Source organism: Macaca mulatta, chromosome 2 (genome assembly GCF_049350105.2).
Source record: "Macaca mulatta isolate MMU2019108-1 chromosome 2, T2T-MMU8v2.0, whole genome shotgun sequence".
Lineage (NCBI taxonomy): Eukaryota > Metazoa > Chordata > Mammalia > Primates > Cercopithecidae > Macaca > Macaca mulatta.
In genome coordinates this window covers 4326812-4352714 of record NC_133407.1, presented here as the reverse complement: position 1 = coordinate 4352714, position 25903 = coordinate 4326812, and the positions used below count along the sequence as shown (strand labels likewise).

Genomic DNA, 25903 nt, shown 5'->3' with positions numbered 1-25903 from the left:
GTTCTGATCAAGGAATGCAACTCCAGAGCCCAGAGCTGCGACACTGGTGACCTGGTAAGTCTGTCATGCATAGGCACATCAGGTGAAAGCTCCCCCCCACTGCCCTTGCCCATGAAAATGCCAGGGAGCCAACATGACAGACTGGGAAGGCGAGCTGTGAAACAGTAAGATGCCACAGGCTCAAATTCTTGTGGCCCTTCTTTAGCCTATTTCCCCAGGAAAACCTCCAGTCAGAATGGCCTCTACGTTTTGTTCCTTAGGAAGACACTCTGACTGTCCAAGGTTAAAGTAGGTATGGAAGTTGCAGAGAGTGGGGGGAACAGTCTTAGTCCATCCACTGAGCAAGCTGATGAGGTAATGACAAGTATTTGGAGCAATGAAGTTGACAGCTCCAGTGCTTCCGGTCTCAAGATTCTGTGTCCATATCAGGTCAGAAGTCTGCTGTCAAACAGTGACCTGGCTTAAGGGGCTTGGCTATTCAAAAGCAGGTCTGCCTGGGTGAGATAAGCGCTTTCCTCTGAGGGAGACTCAGTGGGCAGGGCACAACAGGGAGCAACCGCACCCCAGCTTGGACCACAGACAGTCTCACTCAAGCCCCTAGGACTCCCTGTCCCTTCCTGCAATATACATTCAAAATAGAGCCATTGGCAGCAATACGGGGGAAGGAGAGACATGCAGAACTATGCCCACACCAACAGGCTGTGGGGACAAGATCATACATGCTGCACAAACCATAGCGACTGCTAAGAACTCGAGGTAACAAACAGCAGGCAGGCCCTCACCCCCCGAATTCATCACACCACAGCCAGCCACATTTCCCTAGCAGAGGCGCCATGTCTCCCGAAGCTGAGCTCCATGGAAACAACTCCCAGCCACAAACAAAGGTCCTGTCTTCTCTGGGATTTCTACAGCCATTTTCTCTCTCCATGGTATTAGCTTCTGGTTTGATTCTCCCAACTATTAATAGATTTTAAGTCCCTACTCTTCTATTTCACCATTTCCCTCAGACCTCCTCGCGTTTAACATCTGGCTCTACACTACATCTGACTGAGCGGTTTCCCCAGGATGGTCACACACACGGTATGATATGCGGAATGTTATTTCCTTTAAAAAAAAAAAAAAGGAAATGGGGAAGTACTAATAGGCATGAAAATAAATCCGCAAAGGGCAGTATTCATGTGACTAAAAAGCAAACAAATGTATAAAGACACAGAAAAAAAGTGTTATTTCATCATTAAAATTTTTATTTTGAATAGCTTCAATCAAAAAAGGTTTCATAAGATTATTTACAATGCTGAATGTACAATTATGAATGTATGCCTTTTTGACAAGAGGGTACCATTCTTGAGCAGCAATACAATTTTAAAAATATAAAGATGCAGTATCATTTCTGATATAAAGTTACTTAAAAAAATCCAAGGTCTTAGGGAATTCACAAATCATAACCAGAAGTAGCTATTTTATTAATTTAATGTACACATAATTACCAAATTTTAATACATTAAAAATGTGTAAATGCCCACAGACTGTACAAAAATTAACACCCCATTTTGTTGAAAGTTCCCAACCACCTCCCACCATAAATATACAAAAATCTATTTTTAGATATGTCAAAATTGCATGCATGAGTATTTTCTAAAGCTTGAATTTTGCTTTTCACTGGATAATGTTATCTATAGCTGTTTTTGTAACAGACTACATAAACATTGATATATTATTTACCATGCCTTTGAAACTGTGCAGGACTTTCACAAACATGGGGAACAAAATAAATAGAGTAAAAACTGCAACAGTTTTGTTTAGATGCAAGTGCAATTTGGAAAGCTTTCGAATTTAAGGATTACAAAACTACTATAAAAAGTATTTATTTTGTTGTTGGCTTAGCCACTTTTATTCAAGCATTATTTGCAGCATTGCTTTACAGCAGTTGGTGCTAGAAGATACAAAACATATAGTTACCACTATTTAAACTTGAGGGAGAAAAAAAACTTTAAACAACCCTGAGGGAGACACACATTAAAAATCTTGTTATTTATTTAAAAAGTTAAAAAGTTACATATCATTATTTAACAATTACTTTCCCAGACATTTCTGTCCTTTAAGTATGTGCATAAATAAAATTTAAATCAGCAATATTTATTCATCTTAATACATCAAAATAATATATGTACAGATTTTAAAATTTAGGTCTGTATAAACTCAAATAATTTAATGTGAAATTCAGAATCAAAATTACTATGTAATGGTGACCTACAAGAGAAGACTCAGTCCATCTATGGCACTGAGTAGAACCCACACCTGGCTTCACAGGCGTTCTTCAAATAACATTCTCAACGTGAATAACCCACCTTGTCTATATTCAAATTTAACTTCCTACAAATGCTTTTCCACCTACCTAAACACCTCATTCCTTTGAAAACAGTATGGACAGATGAAATATAAAACCCTTATTAACTCTAAATGTTAAAAAAGTAGGGAGGGGGGGTGTCAAAAATAGCTCTTTATGATCATGCTCTTAAAGATGTTAAATACAATCTGATAATTGAATTTTTAAGCTGCTACTTAGCAATTACTTTCATTATATGCTTCAGTACTTAAACCAAAGAATAAAATGCACAATTGTGGAAATCACTGAAGAATAACACGAGCATATTTGAAATATGGAAATTATAAAATGATCCAGAGAATAAGTAACTATAGAAAATAGTGCTAATTCACAGCTCAAGAGGTCTAAGATGCATAGCTTCATAGAATCATTCATGGAACAATTGTCATCATCTAATGTGTATTAATAGCATATTATACATTTGATGGAAAACTTCGATTATATTTTTGCAGGAATCATCAGTGGCAATAGCAGTAACAGTGATCCTGAGTGTAACTTCTATTTTTCTATAGTTACCAAACATCATCCAGGTCTTTGCAGCATAAAGAGTGAGAACCATTTGGTCCTAAAATTCTAGGTAAAATTTGGTAAATTTGTAAATATATGTTGGGAAAAGAATGATCGCTAGAAGTAGAAAGCACGAGCAAGCATGTTACTGGCTATGGAAGAACAGAGAACAATGTCACACTGTTTTAATAGTTTAGTGTCCATTTTACAGCACTATCAGTTTTCTGTGTTACGATAACTGTGGGCATTGCCAAACTGCTGGATCCTACCTACAAAAGGCATTTTTTTAAAGTTACCTTAATTTTCGCAAGAATTTAAATGTTAATCAGGCCAAACAGAAAGGTGAAAAATGCTTCTCCACATTTCTTTTGGCTCAATGAATGTCAATTTTTTAACTTTATTTCCTCAATTTTTTTGTCTCCCAGAAATTTCCGCATCAAATATGCTTATTTGTAACAATCCAATTCAAAACAGACATGCTCTGACCTCTGGCGCCACCTAATGGCATAAAACAAACTCATCAAATTCATATTGCTTTGAAAAAATGGCAGCCATTCAAATCCAGTACTTTTTAAGCCTCATTATTGATAAGACAGAGACACACATCAAGCCTCAAAAAAATCTTATGAGGTAAAATTCTAACTTAAAAAAACTATTATCCTATGTCTTTAGGTAATTGAAAACACAGAAGAAAATTTAAAAAACCATTTAAAATAACACAAAGCCTGACAGAAACACATTTGAAGAAACAGTAAAAGATGAATCTTCATCTACTGCCAAAAGAAATGAATCTTATTTCCTAGTGAAAAAGGTTCTACAACATTTAACAGAAGCAAATTAGACTACTGACACCACACATAGCACAGGAGCCATTTAATAGCTTTGAGAGGCGTCTCAAGAAGGCAGTGAAGCACCTTGCTGATTAGAAAAATAAAACCCAGGCAGTTTGTACAGAAAATATAAAACCAGAAATGGAAATTACCTGAGTTGTTCTATAAGAAACACCATAAAAACTCATTCCTAACTCTAAACCATCTTAGGGAATTGGCATATGTTTATATAGAATTCTTTGGAAGAAATATTGGAATCAAATGAAAATAGGCTTTCAATATATTTTCACTGGAGGCTAATTAACACTCACTTTCTTTTAATCAATCACAAATTTAGAGCCTGTATATAAACACAGACTTTTCTAATAAGGGGGTTGTGAGCATAAATGTGAAGAGGTAAACTGGTCTCAAAAACTATTGTTGAAAAACCTACCAAACTTCTCCTGTACCCAATATAAAGAATATCACTGAGAGTAACAACCAAGAAAATTCTGGAAATGTATGTAATATTTTGGTTACTGAATGAAGATACAGGACTTTATGGATTGACTGTTAATTGAACTATTAGGACAATATCTTTTTCTGTTTTCATGTTTAAGAAAGAGCAAAGCTCTCAAATAAGCTACTATATCAGAAGGGACATAAACTGAAATAGTGCCATTCTGACACACAGGATCAGAAACTCCTAATATCATGTATTCCTGAATACTGTTATCAGCGATACCACTGAGACTGATTCACTGCTATGTTATAGTGATGATTTGACATGATCCATTCTCCTTAACTAAACCTTTAGCTTCTGTGGTTGTCTGAGGTTTTGGTGGCCATTCTGGATCAACCAAGAGCTCCTGCGCCAGATACATGTACTTTGCCTTTGGTATCTTCTTTCCACAGCTTAGGGCCCAGGGTAAGCAGCATTTTCTCCACCGATCCACTGACTCCTAAGGAAATAAGAGAAAAAAAAAACCCACCCCAGTTGATTAAAGGCTTGTTGTTTTAAACAGGTTTGTTAGAGCACACATTAGCAGAGGAAAATAAGAGGAGATGACTTCTGAGCACAACAAATGGGGGGAAAAAATTCATGTTACAAAAAAGGCAGCTTTGCCGGGTGTGGTGGCTCATGCCCGAAATCCCAGCATTTTGGGAGGCTGAGGTGGGAGGATTGCTTGGGCCCAGGAGCTCAAGACCAACCTGGGCAACACAACGAAATGCGTGTTCTTTTGTTTTATTTTTTAAAGGTAGCTTTCAATTATTTAGGAACTGATTATTCTTTAGATTTTTTTCGGGGGTTATCAATATGATTTACTTCATTTAGTCTTATATACGTATACTCTTGTATACTAATACATTTTAAATAACTTGCAGATATGGATTCTTTAACAGAATATCTAGTGTATTAATAAGAACTTTAAGCCATTCAGAAAGAGAAAACATTTTTAATTTTTAATTTGAAAATCTTCACATTCTGTCCCAAACTATCTTTCCATACTATTGCTCCTGGCAACTTAGCCGCATGATCGTTTTTGGAAGAAAGCTGTGTACAAGTAGCCTCGTCACTGTTCATGTCATCTCTCAAAACAGGAAGTAAATATCCTTTGGTCAAAATTAGGGCTTCAATCATGTTTAATGTCAATTACGTCTTTTAAAACCTCATCCTTACTAATATAAAAAGAATACTGTTTTATAACGATGGTTTCTGTTGGTGCTCCATGACTGGGAAGGGTTTGTATAAAACAAGTACTATTGCTTCATATTATTTCATTGCAAAAAGCTCTGCTGTCACTGAAATCCTTCTGATCAATCCTGATGTTTTTAGTGAATGTGGCCTTAGATAAACGATCCTTGGAGAACAAGAAAGCAGAGTCCCTGGTTAATGCACAGAAATGTAAACTCAACAGAGGGCTGAAAAGGGCCCTCAGAATTTGTCTCAACTGAAATTTGAAATAAATATCAATGACTATAGCGGGACTCAATGAAGTAGTTGTATTTATCTCTAAAGAACAGCCAGTTCTTAATTATTTTGGCTGCTGCTTCTCCAAAATTAAATTTAAATTCCAGGTCATTTTGTTTTGCCAATCAACATATAACCCAGGCTACAACTAGCTCTAAATGAAGTAATCTCACAAAGTAGAGTATAACATAACTGAGATGCATATTCTAATGTTATCTAAAATGCCTCATGATTTAAAAAGGCAAGTTAGCTAGAGATGTATTTTGAAACATGTTTCTAAATTAGCCAATGGAGAAGAGCAAAAATACTTTAAAATTAAAGCTCTTAAAGTTTTTACATAGGTCACTTGATAGCTCTTTCTCATCCAATTGAAACCACCATCAGGAACCTACACTCTTCCCCTCTTCTCCCCGACCCGCTGAGAGCATGGTAAACAGTAACTCACCGCTCTCAATGTTAAAGGTCCACTAGCTTAAGTTTGTCAACAAAACACAATAAGCTACACTGCTACCAAGAATTTAAAGGCAAAAACGGTGGACAAAAGCAAGCTACGTCTGAGGTGGGGGCGGGGGAAGTTTGAAGATTACTCGCCTAGTAGCCTTTTCACTGTCATAACTAAAGAGAGTTATATTAGTATCACCTTTTAAAAAGTCCACAGGAAAATATTTAGCATTAAGGTACAGAAGTCACTGTTTATAGGATTCTTCAGGTGATCCAAAATAACAGATAATGCCTTTCCAGTACAGGCACACAACAAACATAATATTTCATCTGAGATGATAATTTACTACTTAGATCTTACTTTTTCCCAAGGTGTCATTTGTCAATCTAATTGTGGAAAAAAATCATTGTTCCTAAATCAATTCGAAAGCTGTCACTTTTTTTTTTTTTTTTTTTCAGATGGAGTCTTGCTCTGTCACCAGGTTGGAGTGCAGTGGCGTGATCTAAGCTCACTGCAACCACTGCCTCCCGAGTTCAAGTGATTCTCCTGCCTCAGCCTTCCAAGTAGCTGGGATTACAGGCACGCGCCACGGCGTCCAGCTAATTTTTTGTATTTTAGTAGAGACAGGGTTTCACCATGTTGGCCAAGATGGTCTCGATCTCCTGACCTTGTGATCTGCCTGCCTCAGCCTCCCAAAGTGCTGGGATTACAAGTATGGGCCACCGTGCTCAGCCGAAAGCTGTCACTTTTAAGTAGCACTGTTAGATTATCAGAGAAAATAAGCTAATGTTGACTGTTGACTTTTTTTAAAAAAGCAGAAACATAATAGGACTTGTCCGTCCAAAGAATCTGCCAGGTTGAAGGGCAATGTGTAGCAAGCTGAGTTAAGGAAAGCCAAACACACATATTTCAATTCATTGCTCCCTACTTGTGGAAAGTAAGTCAACCAATAAAATTAAAATTAATTTAATTGCAAATAGAACAACCGAATAGGATTCTTTTTATGCATTAAAAATCCTCACAACCCTATTACAAACAATGTACACTTGTCACAATTTTTAAAAAGTCATGAGGAACACTAAGGATCCCCCTACTGTACCGTAATTGAAAACATTTTGTTCCTGTACCCTTACCTTCCCCAAGTATCATACACAGAAAGTACACTATATGCAAGCATAGGTTTGTTAGTTTACAAACACAAACATACCACACATATTCTCAAACACAATATAATTCAGTAGAAGAGAAAATAAAAGGTGCTACAGGCATGCTGGAATGAGAAATCAGCCAGCGGGGAGATGATGATGGTGCAGGGAGAAAGGCAAGCACTGTGTAACACAAAGGCCATGAAACAGGGCATCGGGCACAGAGTGAGCACGTGGGTCTCTCCAAAACACCTACGGCACAAGTCCCCAAAGCAGGACACAGTAGCTGTAGCAACTGGATCTTTCGGTTTGTTTCTGAAAGGAATGCTTAAGTGACCAAATTTATCCCCTCAGAGAAGGAAAGAGGCTATCATGCATAGTTTAGCAGAGAAACTAAAAAGAACTTTCAAAAATGTCAAGTTTACGCTTAGCAATGTCTTTCAGGAAATGTTTTCATGGGTAGTATATAAAACAGAATGCCAAGCCTGAAGAAAAAAATGTTACAACGGTGCTGTGGTTTTCATAAGTCTTCTTCCATACCAATTCTGAATATAAAACAAAACAGAAAATCAGAATAAACATTCTAGCTATGTAGCTCAAATAATATTCTAAGTGGCATAAAGACTACCACTACACCATAAAAACTACTTTTTTGGATTTTTCACCAAATAAGAAAACATGAATTGGGCACAAATCCCCAGGCACGATCAGATCACAGGTGGTAGGATCTAGTTCCACTACTAAGTACCCTCAGTTTACAGACACAAGGTGGGCACAAATGCTCCTAAAGAGAAGATGTGACACAGATCTCCTCAAACAGGGTAAAGCTTTATAGAAAACCACAGATGACGGGGGTCTCCACTGAAGATTTCCATCCAGTAGGGCAAGGGTGGAGTTCAAAGCATTTCTGATGAATAATCTTGCTTGAAAATCACCGGTATAAATTTTTTTTTTTTTTGGTCAGAGAATAAGTATGAACACCTGGGGCTGCCAACTGTGACAACCAAAAGTGTCTCCAGACACTGGCAAATGTCCCCTGGGGGAAATCATCTCTGACTGAGAACTTCGGCCTTACGGTAATACGATGAACTAATGACTGGCTCTCGAAGGGCCACAAACATCAACAGTGAAGCAACACTACACAGAGAAGCAGCAGAGAGTGAAAGCATGCCACTTTGTGCTGGGAGGTTGTAAGAACTCTCTTTCCTAAAGCCAGTAAGTTTTTAAAAAAATGCACCTTAATCATGACCATAGAAACGGAAGACTTCAATTCTCGTCTATTTGATGATTTTCAGAATCAGCTGACACATAGGGTATACTGGGGCCCACCTGCTCTGGACCACTCTCTACCTTCACTCTCCCATGAACACTTTAGAGGTAGAAACACAAACTCCTAAAAATTAGAAGGGCGGGCCGAGTGTGGTGGCTCACGCCTGTAATCCCAGCACTTTGGGAGGCCGAGGCAGGCAGATGGCTTGAGCCCAGGAGTTTGAGACCAGCCTGGGCAACATGGCAAAACCTCCTCTCTGGGAAAAAAAAAAAAAAAAATTGCTGGGCCTGGGATGGCATGCACCTGTAGCTCCATCTACCCAGCAACATGGTGAAACCCTATCTCTATAAAACAAACCAACAAAGATTGCCGGGCACAGTGGCTTGCACCTGTAATGCCAGCCACTCGGGAGGCTGAGATGGGAGGATAATCTGAGCCTGAGGAGCTCGAGGCTACAGCGAGCCATGATCACGCCACTGCACTGCAGCCTGGGTGACAGAGTGAGACCCAGGTCTCACAAAAAGAGAAGGGCAGATATTTATTAATTAATTTTTTTAGAAAACAGAGACAAATAAAAGAATTTTCTGTCATTTAATTTTGGTTGAAAAGCAAGGAGAGACTCCCAATCCAAATATTTTTAAGGGGTCTTATGATACATACTTTCAACTAAACCAGGGTATTACTCCCCTCCAAAACATGCAATTTCTTGTTCAGATCAATAGTCAGAGATCTCTTTGGAGAATATAAAAATCTAAATGTTTTCCTAGGCCTAGGAATACAATACAAATATTTCACATGAGAATTGATGATATAAGCCAAAAATAACCTTCTGAAGTAATGCAGTGAGGTAACTATATATACGGGGGTGGGAGGGTTGGGTTGTTGGGGTGTGTGTGTGTGTGTGTGTATACACAGACAAGATTTTGCTAAAGGACTTGAGCCCCTTGTACAACCCTAGTCATACTCACTACTAGGGACAACTGGTATTACACTGCTTTCAGGGGAAAAAAAAAAATTGAGGCTGACTCCAGATGCTGCTGCATTCCATCATTATCCACCATAAAGCATTAGAAAATGGAATCAGTGCTCTGCAGGCCCTCTTTGAAAGCAATCCTGTGGCATTACACCAGGACATCAGGCCTGCTGGATTACCAAAATAAAGCTCAGGAAGTTACCACTTAGGTAAAAGTTGGCTAAAACGAAGTGCGTAACCCAACTCAAAAATGCCAAGGAGTCCTCTTCAACACCACCAGCTTCCTGTGGCTCAAGGCTGAGTAAAAGACTCAGAGCTCTTATCTGTAAAGCATATCACCCATCTCTAAAGAAAAATGGGTAAGGCAATGAAGGGGTGAGATTTTATCAAATTCTCTATGACCAAAAAGCTACCTCAAAGAGTTCTGACTCACAGCATGGGTTTAAAAAATAAGTCCAATCTGTATCCGTATCAAGAGCTCTACTTTAACATCCTAACACTAGGAAATGCGTTTATTCTTCTGTGTCTCTTCTCTCTTTACCACAGAACTTGCAATACCTTTCAAATGATAGGCTATTTAACAGACCCAAAAAGTCAAATGTCCTAAAACATGGTTTGTATGAAAAAAGGCAAATCATCTTCTGAATGAAATGGTATATAATGCTGGAGAAAGCCAAAAAGGCACTCCAAATTAAGGGACAGTAACTGACAAGAAATCAGGAATACTTCTTCAAAATTCTGGCCTTTGGACTCTGATCCAAGAAGAAACAATTTTCACTGCAAATTTTGTTTATATAAATCTCATTTAGCTTCTAAGGGGATTCATGAAAAACAAAAACATAAAATTTATAGTAGACTGAAATGGAAAAATTAACTCACCTCTGAGGACAAGACTTTTACACAAATAGAAGATCAGGATTGGAATGGAAAGGAGACTTATGAAATTTCTGATCTTGAAAAGCCTCTAACAAATGTTTGCCATGAATTTTCTAGGACTTGTTATAAGAAATGAAAGGCCAAGCACAGGGAAAAAGGCTGAAGTAACACATAATAGAACAAGAACACGCCAGAGAATAACATGTAACAGAACAAGAACATGCTAGAAAATACAGCGTACGCAAGCAAAGAGCCTAGACAGACAGGAAGAACTGAGAATTGAAGTGCTGAGTTCCAACCTGTGGTGGCTGTGTGGTGCTGAACCGATACTCTCCTTGTTTGTCTCGATTGAATACAACTTTCCAAAGGACCATGTCAAGGAAGAAGTTCTGAGAGATAGTCCAGCGAGTTAAGAATTAACAATGACTAAGTCATTTTTTATTAATGTGCACCTTTTTAAAGAATCACACAATGCTGCATAATTGATGAAAAACATATTTTGATTTTCATATATGGAATTTCAGTTAACACTGCCAAAGGATCAAGAATGACAGGAGTTTTGTAACAAATATAAATCATCATAACATTCTTGATAAAACGAGACTTCTAAATTTTCCATGAAATATGGCTTCTGTATAAAAAGGTCTTTCCCATATTAAAATGATGCTTATATAATTTGAAGTCTTTCTTCACAATGCTTATGTTCACTGAATATCTAGTATTAATTCTATATCCATATCTATAGATATATAATTTCATCAGCATCCAACACAAACCATTCTTTAGATAGTAAGAATAAGTAACATTTCTGTGAAAAGATGAACTTATATTGTAGAAAAAGAAAATTTTAAGAATATATCTTACATGTGCTTCCTAGCACCCATAAAATAGAAAAAAAAAATCACATTGCACTGCGCAACTTCCAAAGGTCAGTACCATAATATCCATGCTGCCCATCATATCTCAAATTTAAATACCAACTCATCTTTTAGGGGGTAATGAAATTAAGTGTAATTTCTAAGTCCAGAACTATTATCACTAAAATATATGGATATATATTTCTCAAAAAAATTACCTTTATTTTAATCCAAAAGCCTGTGCTACGAAACTCTTAACTTAAAAATCACAACTGTATCTCCCTCTTCCATTTCTTATAGTTACTGTAACAGTCAATTACGATAGTAGTTCTGAGAGCAGACAAAAGCCACCAATGAGAACTTGCTACCTCCTTTTAGAGACTAACCCAAAGGCAATTCTAACAGGAGGGTAACTACACAATATACAATGAATCAAAGGGTACTTAAGACCTCTAGAGGCCGCTCAAAAGCAAATATCAAGGAGGATGTTCCAGTAATCAATGCTGAAATTAGGTAAGTCCATAACGATAATTATTTTATACTTTCATTAAACTCTCTTGCTATTAATATTCACTGTGTTTCCTGGAGCATGGCCCCCCGCCCCATTCTTTCCTTCCTTAAATGGGAGATTTTACTGTACATCACAAAACACAGGTGGCACATGCCAACTCTGATTTCACAATCACTGACTCATTAGTTCATGGGCCACCGAGGCCCCGAACTTTTCTCCTTTCTACTCATCATTACTTTTTATTATCACATTGCTTATTTTCTCCTATCTGTGTGAGTGCAACTAAGTCACATCCCTTAATATGATCACTATGAATTCATGGAGAAGTTTTACAAGAGAATGCTAAATGAATTTGCCTAAGATGAGACTGAGACTCTGTGGCTTTCCATTATGTTACCTGTCCTCTTCTCCCATTTACCAGTAAATTATATTACCTGTCCTCTTCTCCCATTTACCAGTAAATCACCCAACAATTCCAAAGTAACACGGTAGCCATTTGACTATGGAAGTGCTTACCTCCACTGTGATAGATACAAAGGCATTGACAAGAACAATGATGAGCATAGTTACACGCCACTGATATGGTACACACACTATCTGTAATGCAAAAACATTTTAAAGTTAAAATTGCTGTATGTCGTCAATATTATAGCACTATATCATAATTTCTAAATTTACTGAATTCCTATGATGTACCAAACACCTTCATATATCTTAATATATCTACTTAATCCTCAACACTGCCCCAGGGTATATATAATATTCACTTTCAGATGATAAAACTTAAAGTGTAAGTAACTCAAGGTTAAAGCAAATATTAAGTGACTGAGGTTAGAGTCAAATCCTGTTCACTGAGATTCAAAAGCCCATGCTCTACTAGATCATGAATGTCTAACAGTTTCTATTTTTAAAATAAAAGTCCATCTTTAAACAATGAGGTACCAGCCGGGCACAGTGGCTCACGCCTGTGATCCCAACATCTTGGGAGGCAGAGGCGGGCAGATCACTTGAGGCTAGGAGTTTCAGACCAGCCTGGGTAACATGGCAAAACCTCGTCTCTACTAAAAATACAAAAATTAGCCAGGTGACGTGGTTGTGTGCCTATAATCCCAGCTACTGAGAAGGCTGAGGCATGAGAATCACTTGAGCCTGGGAAGCGGAGGCTGCAGTGAGCCGAGATCCTGCCACTGTACTCCAGCGTGGGTGACAGAAGACTCTGCCTTAAAAAAAAAAAGAGGTACCAATCTAATAATGAAGTACTGGTCAAAACTTAATTATACAGACAAATTCATAAAAGAACTATACAGATGAAGTTAAGAAAAAACAATCTAACTGTTCACTTTAAAATCTGATTAATTTCTAAGGCCTAAAAAAATGGGATAGTAGTAAAGACAGAAAGAGGTTTAGAATAAGAAAACTGAAAGAATCTAACAAATGGCTGGCTACGGAAGGAGGAAGAAAAGGCACGGATAAATAGACACACACACATGTACACACGCATGCACACTTCTGACTTGGATAAATAGTGGTACTAAGAAACAGAGAAGAAATAGGGTTGAAGGAGAACATGATGAGCTTAGTTCTTAAAATGCTGAAATTGAGGGATCTGTTGGATGGAACACCCAAGTAATAGTCAATATATCAGTGTACATGCAGGTCTACAGCTTAGTGAGTTAGGCGCAGGGTATAAAGGTTGGGAGCCTTTGGCATATAGATGGTAATTACAGGTGAAGCCATGACTCTACGGGACATCACCAGAATGTACTGAGTGACCAGAGGAATAAGAACAGAAATGTAAGGAACTCTAACATTTAAGGAACGGGCAGAAGGAGTGGAACCACAGTAGAAAATGAGACTGAAGAGTCATAGAGGTAAGAAAAGGCCAAAAGACAGCAAAGCATCACAACATTTCGGAAGAGAGTATCTTAAGAATGATGACATGGCTAACTCAACAAATACTGCTGGGGAGTCAAGTAAGACTGGAAAAAAATAAATTAAGGAGAAAAGTCTACTGGACATAACCAGTAAGAGGCAAATGGCCTTGCTAAGGGCAGTTTCAGTAGATTGGCAGGGGAAGATGCCAGACTAGCTGACAAATGTGTGGAAGGTAAGCTGAATGTGGTACTATTTCAAGAAAAAGCTGGTTGTAAAACCGAAGACATGTGCAGCAGAAGAGAAATAGAATGCATTTTGTTTTCTTCTTTTACTGTAAGTGCTTATCTAACCCCCTCAATGAAATATGCAGGGAAACAGACATACATTGATGGTAAGACTACAACCCGGAACACCTTCAAAGTTCAATAATGCAACATTTATGACAATTAAATTTATAAATACCCTCAGACCAAGCAATTCCACTTTTTCATATTTAGCCTATAAATATATATTTGTCTGTAACTGAAGTATGCAAGGATTTACAATACCACATTGTTTCTAATAGCAAAACACTGGAACCAACCTAAATATCCAGCAAAACAGGACTAAACAAATTACGAAAAAGTCCATGCAATGGAATACTCACTTCACAAACTTTGTAAGCTTAAGTTATATAACTTTAAGATCAAACCTGTCCATAACACACAAGGAAGGAAAATCAAATCTGATCTCATTTATGCAGAGGCAAAAATCCAAAACAAAATCATAGCAACCTAAATCCAAATTTCAAAGAGTGTGCATCATGACCAAACTGAATTTATTCTAGAATTGCAAAGTTAGTTCAATATTTGAATACTGATCAGCTATAATTCATCACATTCTTCAGGGAGAAAAACTGTGTGACCATTTCAATAGCTGCAGAAGAAGCATTAGATTGGCTGGGCATGGTGGCTCACACCGGCAATCCCAGCACTTTGGGAGGCCAAGGCGGGTGGATCACAAAGTCAGGAGTTGGATGCCAGTCTGGCCAGATGGTTAAATCCCATCTCTACTAAGAATACAAAAAATTAGCCAGGCATGGTGGTGCATGCCTGTAATCCCAGCTACTTGGGAGGCTGAGGCAGGAGAATTGCTTGAACCTGGGAGGCGGAGGTTGCAGTGAGCCGAGATCATGCTACTGCACTCCAGTCTGGGCGACACAGCAAGACTCCATCTCAAAAAAAAAAAAGCATTAGATAAAAATTTAAAACCATTTATGTTAACAACACTGTACAACCAAGGAAGCTTCCTTAACCTGATAAAGACTATGTACTAGAAATACACAGCAAACAGTATATCTAACGGTGAACTATTAGGAACATTTCCTTTAGAGACAAGACTAAGACAAGCATATCACTATCACTGTAACCAATATATTAACACATGAAAAATACAAAGAAAGCATCTAAAGACTGTGAAATGTCAGAAACAAACAGCTTGTAATTACTTATATATGATGCCTCTCTAAACAGAAAATCCTAGACAATCTAAAATGTGTCTGAATAAAGTCTGACAAGGCTTCTGGGTACAAGATGAATATCTAAAACAATTGTATTGAATTCAACAACATAAAAAATTAGAAAATGTCATTTTAATTATAATTTATCAAGGGATCAAAAACTGTATTACTCCAGGAATCTAACAAAAAATGTGCAAAAACCATTAGGGAGAAAACTATCTGACTTACTGAAAGACATTAGGTCAAGAAGACAAACAGAAAGAGATATTGTTTGTGGGAAGGAAAACTAATCAATTCACCCTCAAAATTTATTGATCAACTCAGTGTAATTCTAATAGTTCCGAGAGGGATTTTCCTGGTATTTGACAAACTAAACTTAAAAGTTAAGAAGAAAAGCTTGGCTGGGCACAGTGGCTCACCAAGGCAGGGAGATCACCTGAGGACAGGAGTTCGAGACAAGCCTGGCCAACATGGTAAAACCCCGTCTCTACTAAAAATAGAAAAAATTAGAGCCAGGCATGGTGGCAGGTGCCAGTTACTCGGGAGGCTGAGGCAGGAGAATCACTTGAATCCGAGAAACGAAGGTTGCAGTGGGCTGCACTCCAGCCTGGGCACCAGAGCCAGATTCTGTCACACACACACACACAAAATAAAAATAAAAAAGGAAGAAGAAGAAGAAAAACTCAAGCACAGCCAAAAAAGGTCATGATGAACAACAATGTATGTGGGGGTAGGAGTCCTACCCAACCATATATCAAGATTTCTTATAAAGTCATGGTCAACATGGACAATATAGTACTGGCATAAATAAAGAGAACTAAAGAACAAAATATGGAGTCCCTAAAACACTATTAGTTATATATATGCAAAACTGTGGCCAGACACCACGGCTCATGCCTATAATCTTAACACTTTCAGAGGCCGAGGCAGGAGGATCACTTGAGCCCAGGAGTTGGGGGCCAGACTGGGCAACACCGTGAAACTCCATTACAATTTTTATTACAAAAAATTTTAAAATCTGCTGGGTGTGGTGGCACACACCTGTGGTCCTAGCTACCCAGGAGGCTGCGGTGGGAGGACCACTTGAGCCCAGGAGGTTGAGGCCACAGTGAGCTGAGATCATATCACTGCACTCTAGCCTGGGTGAGAGAAGGAAGGCAGGAAGGCAGGAAGGCAGGAAGGCAGGAAGGCAGGGAGAGAGGGAGGGAGGGAGGGAGGGAGGGAGGGAGGGAGGGAGGGAGGGAGGGAGGGAAGGAAGGAAGGAAGGAAGGAAGGAAGGAAGGAAGGAAGGAAGGAAGGAAGGAAGGAAGCTGATATAGGACAAAGGTATCACTGAATATCAGTGGGAAAAGACAAACTTCAATAAGCAATTGCTGAAACAAATGGGTATATGTAAGAGAAAAAAAGAAAAAGAAATATGATCCCTATTCAAAAGCTATACATAAAATTAATTCCAGATGGATTAAAGACCAAATGTGAGAGTATCTTTATAACTCTGAGATGGACAAGTCTGCCAAACTGAGACACAAGGAACAAACAAAGAAATTAATAAATTTGCCTTGTCAGATTATAAATTTGTTTTTTAAAAACAGATATTATAAACAAAGTAAAAAGACAAGCCACAAACTGGGAGAAGATATTTATCACTATACAGTCAAACATAATACATTAAGAACTCTGAAAACTAAGTTTAAAAAAAGGCAACATCCTAGTAGAAAATATTGGCCAAAGACATGAATAGGCAGTTCACAGAGAAAATAAAAATGGCCATTAAACATATGAAAAAATGCTCAACTCCATTAGTAAAGTTAATTGGCAAAGTAAAACCATCATGATATAACATTTTACACCCACTAGACAAGACAAAGTGTTGGCAATGATATGAAACAACAGGATGTCAAACCCTGATGGATGACTGACACAATCACTTTGGAAAACAACTTGCCACATGGTAGCTGAAGAGCAGTACATGCTCATCATGATACCAGATTCACCAGAGGAAACTTCTGTCCCAAGTGGTTTGCCAGGGGTACTAGTGGAAGGAGTATACTACCACTGGAAGTGTTTGCAATTACCAGCACATGGCAATATTTAAAAAGCAGATGGACTTCTACTGGGCTTCATTACTTTTTCGAATTCTCTGCAGCATCGCACCACTGTCTCACTGCTTGTCCCTGGGTAAACCACTCCCACTCCGCTCTGGCACACTACTACTTACCCCCACACACTGAACGACATGAAACATGTCCACTCCGCTCTGGCACACTACTACTTACCCCCACACACTGAACGACATGAAACATATGTCCACTCCGCTCTGGCACACTACTACTTACCCCCACACACTGAACGACATGAAAAATATGTCCACTCCGCTCTGGCACACTACTACTTACCCCCACACACTGAACGACATGAAAAATATGTTCATAGCAGCGGTATGTTCAGTAAATATTTACCCACAGAGGATGAAGACATGAATTTAATATATTCCTGCAACTGTATACTACAAAGCAGTGAAAATAAAATACCCGTATCAACAAACAATGTTGATGGGAGATGTATACTATAAAGCAGTGAAAATAAAATACACGTATCAACAAACAATGTTGATGGGAGAATGCAAGTCACAGAAAAAGGGGAACAAGTTAACATTTTCATAAAGTTCAAGAGCACACAAAACTATCTTTTATGACTGCAAACATACACGGTAAGTGTATAATGAAAACAGGGAATGACAGGGAAAATCATCAAAACAGGTACATGAGAGTGCCTTATTGATTGGCAATGATACCTTTTTTTGTTTTCTTTTGTCACTGACTTGTGCTCAGGTAATGTTCATTTCTTTAGGCTGGATGATACACTCAGGGTGTTATTTCTTTATCATTTTTTAATTACAGTTAACAACTTAAATATGTGCACATATTCTTTTGTAAGAAAAACAAGTATTTCATTACTCAGAAAGTTTTTAATGAAAAGAATGAAGAACTAAATGGCCAAAAAACAAAAGGGAGCATGTGCAGACTACTCAAGAAGCAGATGGTAGAGAAGAGAGGAGTAACAGGTACCAGGATCAACGCTTTTTTGTTTTTAAAGACCAAGGGCTATTTAATTTGTTTGCAGACAAATGAAAATGGAACCAGAAGCAGAGATTAAACAGGTATAGCTAATAAAAGCTGCTATTTTAATTAGGTTCTTTATTCTTTGTAGAGTATCTTTGAGTTAATATAACAGCATCTTTTTTTGAGACTCCATCTCAAAAAAAAAAAAAAAAAAGGTGGGACTCATATTGTGTAAAAAGCAATTCTACTAGACATATACTTATAATAGAATATATAAAAAGAAGAGATTCTGGAAAAAAAGAAATGTATACAGGTTAGTCTTTTTCCCCAAACAAATGATGTGCTTAAGTCTTACCTGAAGAACCTGGTCAACAGAGGCAACTGGATACAACATGATGAATAATATAAAAACATATAAAAAAATCACAGAAAAAACAAAAAAATCTGGAAAAGAAAGTAAAAGTAAAACAAGTAAATTAGGAAATTCCTTTGTATAAAAAGGTATCCAATAACAACTGGCATACTATCATTTCTAAATCTGGTTTTGAATACTTTCACTTCAGTTGATGAAATAAAGTATGTGCTCTGTTATTTCCTAGAGTACGAGTCCAGGGCACCCAAAAGATTCATATACACGATGTGATGTTATATTTAAACTCCATTAGCTTTAACCGTAAAAATACTTCAGAAAATAATCAGCACTTAAAAAAATAAGACTCAGACCTTCATGGACATTTGCATGTTGCCCAAATTGATAGCTACTTTGTAAGATAGTAAAGTCAATATATAATGTACAAACAAGAGACTAAACTATGTGTGGCAAAATGAGATTATCATTTAAAACATGTATTCAATGACAATTACTATTGATTGTAAAAATGCTGAACAACATTTATTTTCAGTATTAGGTATGTCTTAATCCTAAACAGAGGCATTCTAACCTAAATGTGAATATATTTCTAGTTAAGTGAATCCCATTTTTTCACTGATTTACACTGTGAAAATGTTTTCACAGAAAAAGCCAAAAGCCAAGAGACTGAGTTGATCTACTGTTTTTCAAAGTGGGCTGACCTTATGGCTTGCTATGGGAGCTGGGAACAGCAAATCCACCCAGTAGTACTTTGTCTCACTTTTCTAACTCAAAAACCAAACTGCTTGCTCATGGCCATTTTCTTAAGTGTGTACATACACACATATACATGCATGTATATAAGCATATACTTATATAATAATAAGCCATAAAAATGGCTCCAAAATGTCTTAATTATATTGATAGCCCAAACTTTTTCCCGTTTTCCTTTGATCTGGACATTTATTTACAAGTTCCTATTTGAACTCCATTTCAGACTTAAACTTTCCTAAGACCACATACAAAAACTTTACCACAAAGCCTCCAGACTGGGTAAAGAAGTCACTCTCCTTCTACTGACTGGAAATGAAGGGTCTCAGTGCTACGTTTAAACGTGGAAGTTATTTGTAAATATAAACTTCGTTAATATCAATTCAAAACTACAGGTAAATATTTACCATTCTACGGAAACTATACTATATATTAATCATTTTTATGTTTATATATACCAGTGTGTAGGGGTATATATACATAGTTTTAGTAGCTTAAGCTGAAACTTACACGAACACTTATACCAAAAGTGGAGACACTTTTTTTACTATGAGCCACTGACCAAAAGGATTAAAAAAAACACGGGGCCGGGCGTGGTGGCTCACGCCTATAATCCCAGCACTTTGGGAGGCCGAGGCGGGCGGATCATGAGGTCAGGATATTGAGACCATCCTGGCTAACACGGTGAAACCCTGTCTCTACTAAAAATATAAAAAATTAGCTGGGCATGGTGGCGGGTGCCTGTAGTCCCAGCTACTTGGTAGGCTAAGGCAGGAGAATGGCATGAACACGGGAGGTGGAGCTGGCAGTGAGCCGAGATCACACCACTGTACTCTATCTAGCCTGGGTGACAGGGCGAGACTCCATCTCAAAAAAAAAAAAAAAAAAAAAAAAAAAGGTGGGACTCATATTGTGTAAAAAGCAATTCCACTACACTGTAAATAGGAAATGTGACATCCTGTTTCACAAACGCAGCAACTAAAGTATCAAATAAGTTCTATGGTCACTTAAGTAGTTATGGTCAGATAAGGAAAAAGTGTTTAGAAAGTGGTGGTTGGAAGTATATAGAAACAGAAAAGAAAAAAGACAAAATCAGAAAAAGTACAAAAAGCAATGGTCAGAATATAAATGGCAGAGAGAAACACAGAGACTAAAAAAGAATTTCAATGAAGTAATACCCATATTGCATGTTTTTCAAATCCGATTGCAGTTTTCAAACCACAGCAGATTTACACCTGGTTCTTGACATGTGCGTTGTTGGCAAAACAATAAAATAAAATAACTTACTCAAGCACAGAAACGTCTTTACATCTACCTAAACAATGTTTGTTTCTCAAATTTTCATGTCTCTCCCACAGCCACCTCTTGGATCCCACCTCTAAAAATCTGCCAAGATTTCCATGTGAAAGAGAAAATAAGTAACTGAATCTATCTTTGTTTAGCCTGGAGGAAAAAAAAAAAAGGCACTATTCAAAAAAGACACTAAGTGACAGGGGAGAAGGATGGCTGGTAGACATATAATCATACCAAATTTTAAAATCAATAAGGATTTCAACCAAGAATAGAAGAATTAGGTATTCACTTTAGAGAGGTATGAATTTCTTGTAGACTATGCTCTCAGCTCCTAGATTCTCCTAGCATTATAAGCAATGGCTTAATAATTATACTAAAGTGTAAAATAAACATTCTTCACCAGAAGACAGATATCAAAACAAATTGTGTGTCACTGGTGATTGCAGGCCAGGGATTTAGATTGTTTTAGATTGACTCTTCCACAAAGCTATGTGAATCTGAACAAGTCATTTACAGTCAAATTATTTTATCTATAAAATGGGGATATAAGGATTCTGTAGGAAATAGTAGATTTTTAAGTATTCAAAGTACATAGCAACATTAAATTGAAGTTATTATGAAATATTTTTCAGCTTGTGGCAACATATGATGTGCTGTTCATGATCCCAGATCCCACCGAGGGACTATGGCATCAAAATAAGGTACCAGAAAGGATTTCCTTCATATTCTCCTTAGTGACTCTGAAATAAGGTAGACACACATACAATATTCATCCCTAATATATATCTCTTTGTTCCTTCCCCAAACAATAACTAGAACTAACCTACAGCCACAAATCTTAAGCCTTTTTATCCCTATCGCTCTCCCTTATCCAGTTATGTCTTTAAAAGGTCACCTTATTCTGTAGGGCCTCTAGGTATCTGAACTGCTTCAACCAATTTAGGCATGCTAGATGAATAGGAAAAAGATACACAAGCCCTGAATAGGAAAGATACTGGCAATTCAGGAGTAATGCCTTCATAGACAGACAAAGGGATTAGGTAGCACAAGCAATAAACTGTAGGGCTGATCCAACAAGAAACTGCATTAAAAATTGAAGCCAAATCCAAGAAATCATGTCTAAAGGAGAGTGTTAAGAATTAAGTGCATATCACGACCCTTGAAATGAAAGCAGCTGAATGAGAAAACGTTAACTGGGAAGCTCAAGTTGAAAATAGGGAACCAAACAGACTGAAGTTAAGTTTAATTTAGATTGAAAGTGAACCAGTACAAGCAAGGAAAAAACTCAAAAGAGAGTTCCTTAAATGCCTAAGGATGAGATTAATTCTTAAAAATATAATTTCAAAATACATTTAATACATTACACACCATTTATAGAGAGCAACAACTGGCAGGTCCTAGCAAAGGACTCTGCATGGACTCCCGTGACAAACAGACAAGACGTGAAAACTAGCAGAACGTCTGCATCAACTGTACTGCTCCTTTTGTGCTTTTCAGAAGGCATGTTTTATAACAGAAAGTGCTTCTGTTTACCCACTGAGAGAAGTACACAAGCTGATTATAGGAAAGGCAATCAAGTTTTATGCTTGTATTTCTGCTAAATATAATAATACATTTTTAAATCATCCAGTGGCCAACAACAGTGTTCTTTATTCTAGTAAATTGGAAATTAAACAAGAATACAAAATTTCTTAACCCTTTTTAAAAAAGTTTTCCAAACATATAGAAGATGCATTTTTAGAAACAGGCAACTAATATTCTGCCTTTCTCTTTTTTAATTGTAACAGTGTGGATAGGGTAGATCTCTAAAATTAACTTTCTTGATATAGCTGTCTTGCTTGCAAACCAGTATGAATACCAGTTTTCTTCAAATAAAAAAAAAAAAAAGCAATGTTTTTTCATAGATGTTTTTAGCTACCCTTAAATGTGTTCAATATTTCCTTGAAATTTAAAAATGTTGAACTAAAAATAGAACGTATACCAATGTTAATGATTAAATTCACCTTATAATAAGTTATCGGTAGTAAAAAATCCTTTTAGAAATACCATGGCAAATCTTCTATGGAAGGTTTTTCATCCCATAGCATGGTTCTAATACAGTTCTTAGTAACATAGTTATTAGTATGGTTATACAGCAATATATAACTAATAAATAATAACAGTTATTTTTTAAATAGTTATTTTTTACAGTTCTTAGTAACAGTCATTAGTATAGTTATATAGCAATATATAACTAATAAATAAGTAATAATATAGTAATTTTTAAAATAAGAAACATAAGTTCCAAAAAGGGGGCAAATAAAGGAAAAATTACCAGTAAGATCAGATTTTAATCTTACCTGTCCAAAATATAAAGTAATAAAACTTGCCCTACAAACCAACAGGGTAGAAGTGACAAATAAGATAACGTATGAGAAAATGCCTTATAAATGCTAATATGAGAGACAGAGACGCTAACAGTTGTGACTCCTATGACATACCGATACCTGTGACCTGGCATCTTGCCAACTAGAACACTGCCACCTCGTCATAACTACAGCAAAAGAATAATTGCTATTCGCTCCAAGATACTGCAGAAGTCTAAAAGTTGTTCCATATATTAGTGTATTCTTAATTTTTTTAATTGGCAATTTATATGTAGTAACTGATTTTTTCCATAAACTCTAATTTTGATCAATCAAAATGGTATATTCTACTGCCATAGACAAGTCCACAAGGGCACAGGCCCCCCTTCAGCCTGTGCTGAATGGCCCTTTCTTCAATAGCATGCAAAGATACTAGAAATGAAGAATCCCAGAGGTGAACACAGGCCATACCAGTGTCGGAAATGAAGAAGATGGCTGATGCTGTGCAGACTGCCCCGGGGGAAAGTGTAATACCTACTGTTCCAACTGAGGAACCTCTGTCTCTGCTTCCAATCCTAACTCCCTCCGCAATGGGTTGAGGAACCTCTGTCTCTGCTTCCAATCCTAATTCCCTCCACAATGGGTTGAGGAACCTCTGTCTCTGCTTCCAATCCTAACTCCCTCCGCAATGGGTTGAGGAACCTCTGTCTCTGCTTCCAATCCTAACTCCCTCCGCAATGGGGTGCAGAAATAAAAGCTGCAGCCAGAGGCAGTAGGATGTGAAAAACAACAGTGTTTAACACTGGTGACTTTAATTTTAAATTTAGGGTGGCAACTACCAATGAAAGTAAAACAAAAGAGTAAACATCTAAATCACTAAGTTCATTCCATCTGTGAAGATCTGGTTTACTGTGGAAAAGACAGTTATAATTATTCTCTTCTACATTAGTTTTAAAGGGGCAAGGCAGGGTGGAAATCACAATAAATGCCAAACTTACAATTTTTGTAGCAAGGTTGCCTGAAGGGTTTTCCTTTTGAAAAGGCAATTGCCACTATGAGGTACTGAAAACTGGAAATAAAAAACACTGTGGTATTTTCATAATTTTGTATATTATGTTCATCAAGTTCGGTTTCATTGTCTAAGTGTGAAGAATTCCAAAGCAGGCTTCCGGTTGCATTACAAGCACTAGAACACATGCAAAAAATGCTTGCATTAGTAAACAGAATACTCATTTCCCAAAAGAAACCAATCTTACCTTAATTGCCCTGAATCACTATCATAACAAACAGAAATACGATGATATTTATAGCAAAAGGTCCAACAATATCAAAATAAGATATATAAAACAGGTACAAAGAGTATGAAGGGTCTTCTCTTCAGTCAGACATCTCAATCACTTAAAAAATTAGAATCAAGTAAGAAATATTTAATAAGCCCCCTCAGTTTTTTAATTTTGGCAGGAATTTTAGCAGAGTAAAAGCAGACAGAAAATGGGCTTGACCCAAGCTCTATCACTTTTCAGGGCGAACTGAGGAAATAGTATTTACTCTCTCTGAGCCTACCTCCTCGCTGGTCAATGTTGGTACCTACATCACAAGTTGACATGGGGACTAGCAGGATGACTTGTGCAAATGCCTAGCAAGCCCCCAGTGCTTGATGGCCCTCAGTATTCTCCAGCTGTGGCTCTCTCTCATTTCTACTTTCAGGTAGGCAGGACCATGAGGCACACAAACAACTAATTATGAGAAGTCCCCAACGATCATTACTGAAGCATTAACTATAAACGCAAGTAAGTGCTCACAAAATGTGATTAACATTAACAGATGATGCTGCAAGTGAACTACGGAAAGATTCTCAAGAAAATTCCACCTCTTTTCTTTTTTTCATGTGCAGTGTTTTTATTCACACATAAAAAATGTAACGTTAAATCTCTTAAAATCTTCTAAAATGTTTAAAGATAATACCCTTCAATCAAGCAAACTAGAAATAAATGTTTACACCTGAAAATTTAATTCTACAAAATTAACACATTTAATTAAAATGATGTTATAATTTGTGATCTACAGAGCACTCTACACTCTACAAATAGCAAATGCACCTAATTTATTTTTCCCCATAAGTTTCAAAATGCCATTTCCTAAACTGGGGGAAGAGAGATTAGAAGTACAAAACACTCTGGGTTTAGAAGAGGCCCCAGAGATTAATTCCAACTTTCTTATTTTACAGATAAGTAAGGCTCAATAGCAAATTAAGAAACTGATCTAAGATCCCCATCTTGGTAGTGATTATTAGGTTTTTGCCTGAACATCTTCCCAAAGACAGGAGTGACCGTGACATACAGGCAAATACAGGCCAAATTATGCAAGTGTTTAAAGCAGTCGGCATGCAAACTTTGTCTCAAAAAACCATCTCTTGGCTCACTGCAACCTCTGCCTCCCAGGTTCAAGTGATTCTCCTGCTTCAAGTCTCCCAAGTTGCTGGGATTACAGACAGGCACCACCATGCCCGGCTAATATTTTTGTATTTTTAGTAGAGACGGGGTTTTGTCATGTTAACCAGGCTGGTCTCGAACTCCTGGTCTCAACTGATCGAACTCCTGGTCTCAAGTGATCTACCTGCCTTGGCCTCCCCAAAGTACTGGGACTACAGGTGTGAGCCACCGCACCTGGCACAAACTTTTATATAAACTTCTAAACTCATTTTTATACCACACATGTTGCACATATTTTATATAGATTTTTACACAGATTGACCAACTTACTCTGATTTTGGATGCCACACTTCATACCAAGGTTGCTGCTTGACCCAAAAAAACCCCAAAGATTGAAATCCAATGCAGATGATAATCTGAGACAAAACGGAGAAGAGAAGGGCCCCAGATATAAGACCCGAAGGTGGTCTTTGTGCCACAAGTTCCTTCCAGGCAGGATTTAAACTCACTATATTGAAAAGAAAAAGAGG

At 37.4% G+C, this 25903-nt stretch overlaps 1 protein-coding gene across 5 annotated transcripts in view; it reads right to left on the bottom strand.

Annotated features, from left to right (window-relative positions):
* Positions 1 to 1223: 1223 nt before the first annotated feature.
* Positions 1224 to 25903, bottom strand: part of ATP13A3 (ATPase 13A3) — a 90600-nt gene continuing 65920 nt past the window's right edge. For 4 of the 5 annotated variants that reach the window (XM_015132530.3, XM_015132534.3, XM_077991157.1 and 1 more), the window contains 6 exons: positions 25704 to 25881; positions 23940 to 24127; positions 18539 to 18627; positions 12265 to 12345; positions 10680 to 10769; positions 1224 to 4664 (listed from right to left, as the gene is read on the bottom strand). In XM_015132530.3, the coding sequence (XP_014988016.1) occupies positions 4467 to 4664; positions 10680 to 10769; positions 12265 to 12345; positions 18539 to 18627; positions 23940 to 24127; positions 25704 to 25881 (824 nt within the window). In that variant the 3' untranslated portion in view covers positions 1224 to 4466. The remainder of the gene's footprint in view (positions 4665 to 10679; positions 10770 to 12264; positions 12346 to 18538; positions 18628 to 23939; positions 24128 to 25703; positions 25882 to 25903) is intronic. The other variant, XM_015132535.3, reaches the window with a different exon arrangement.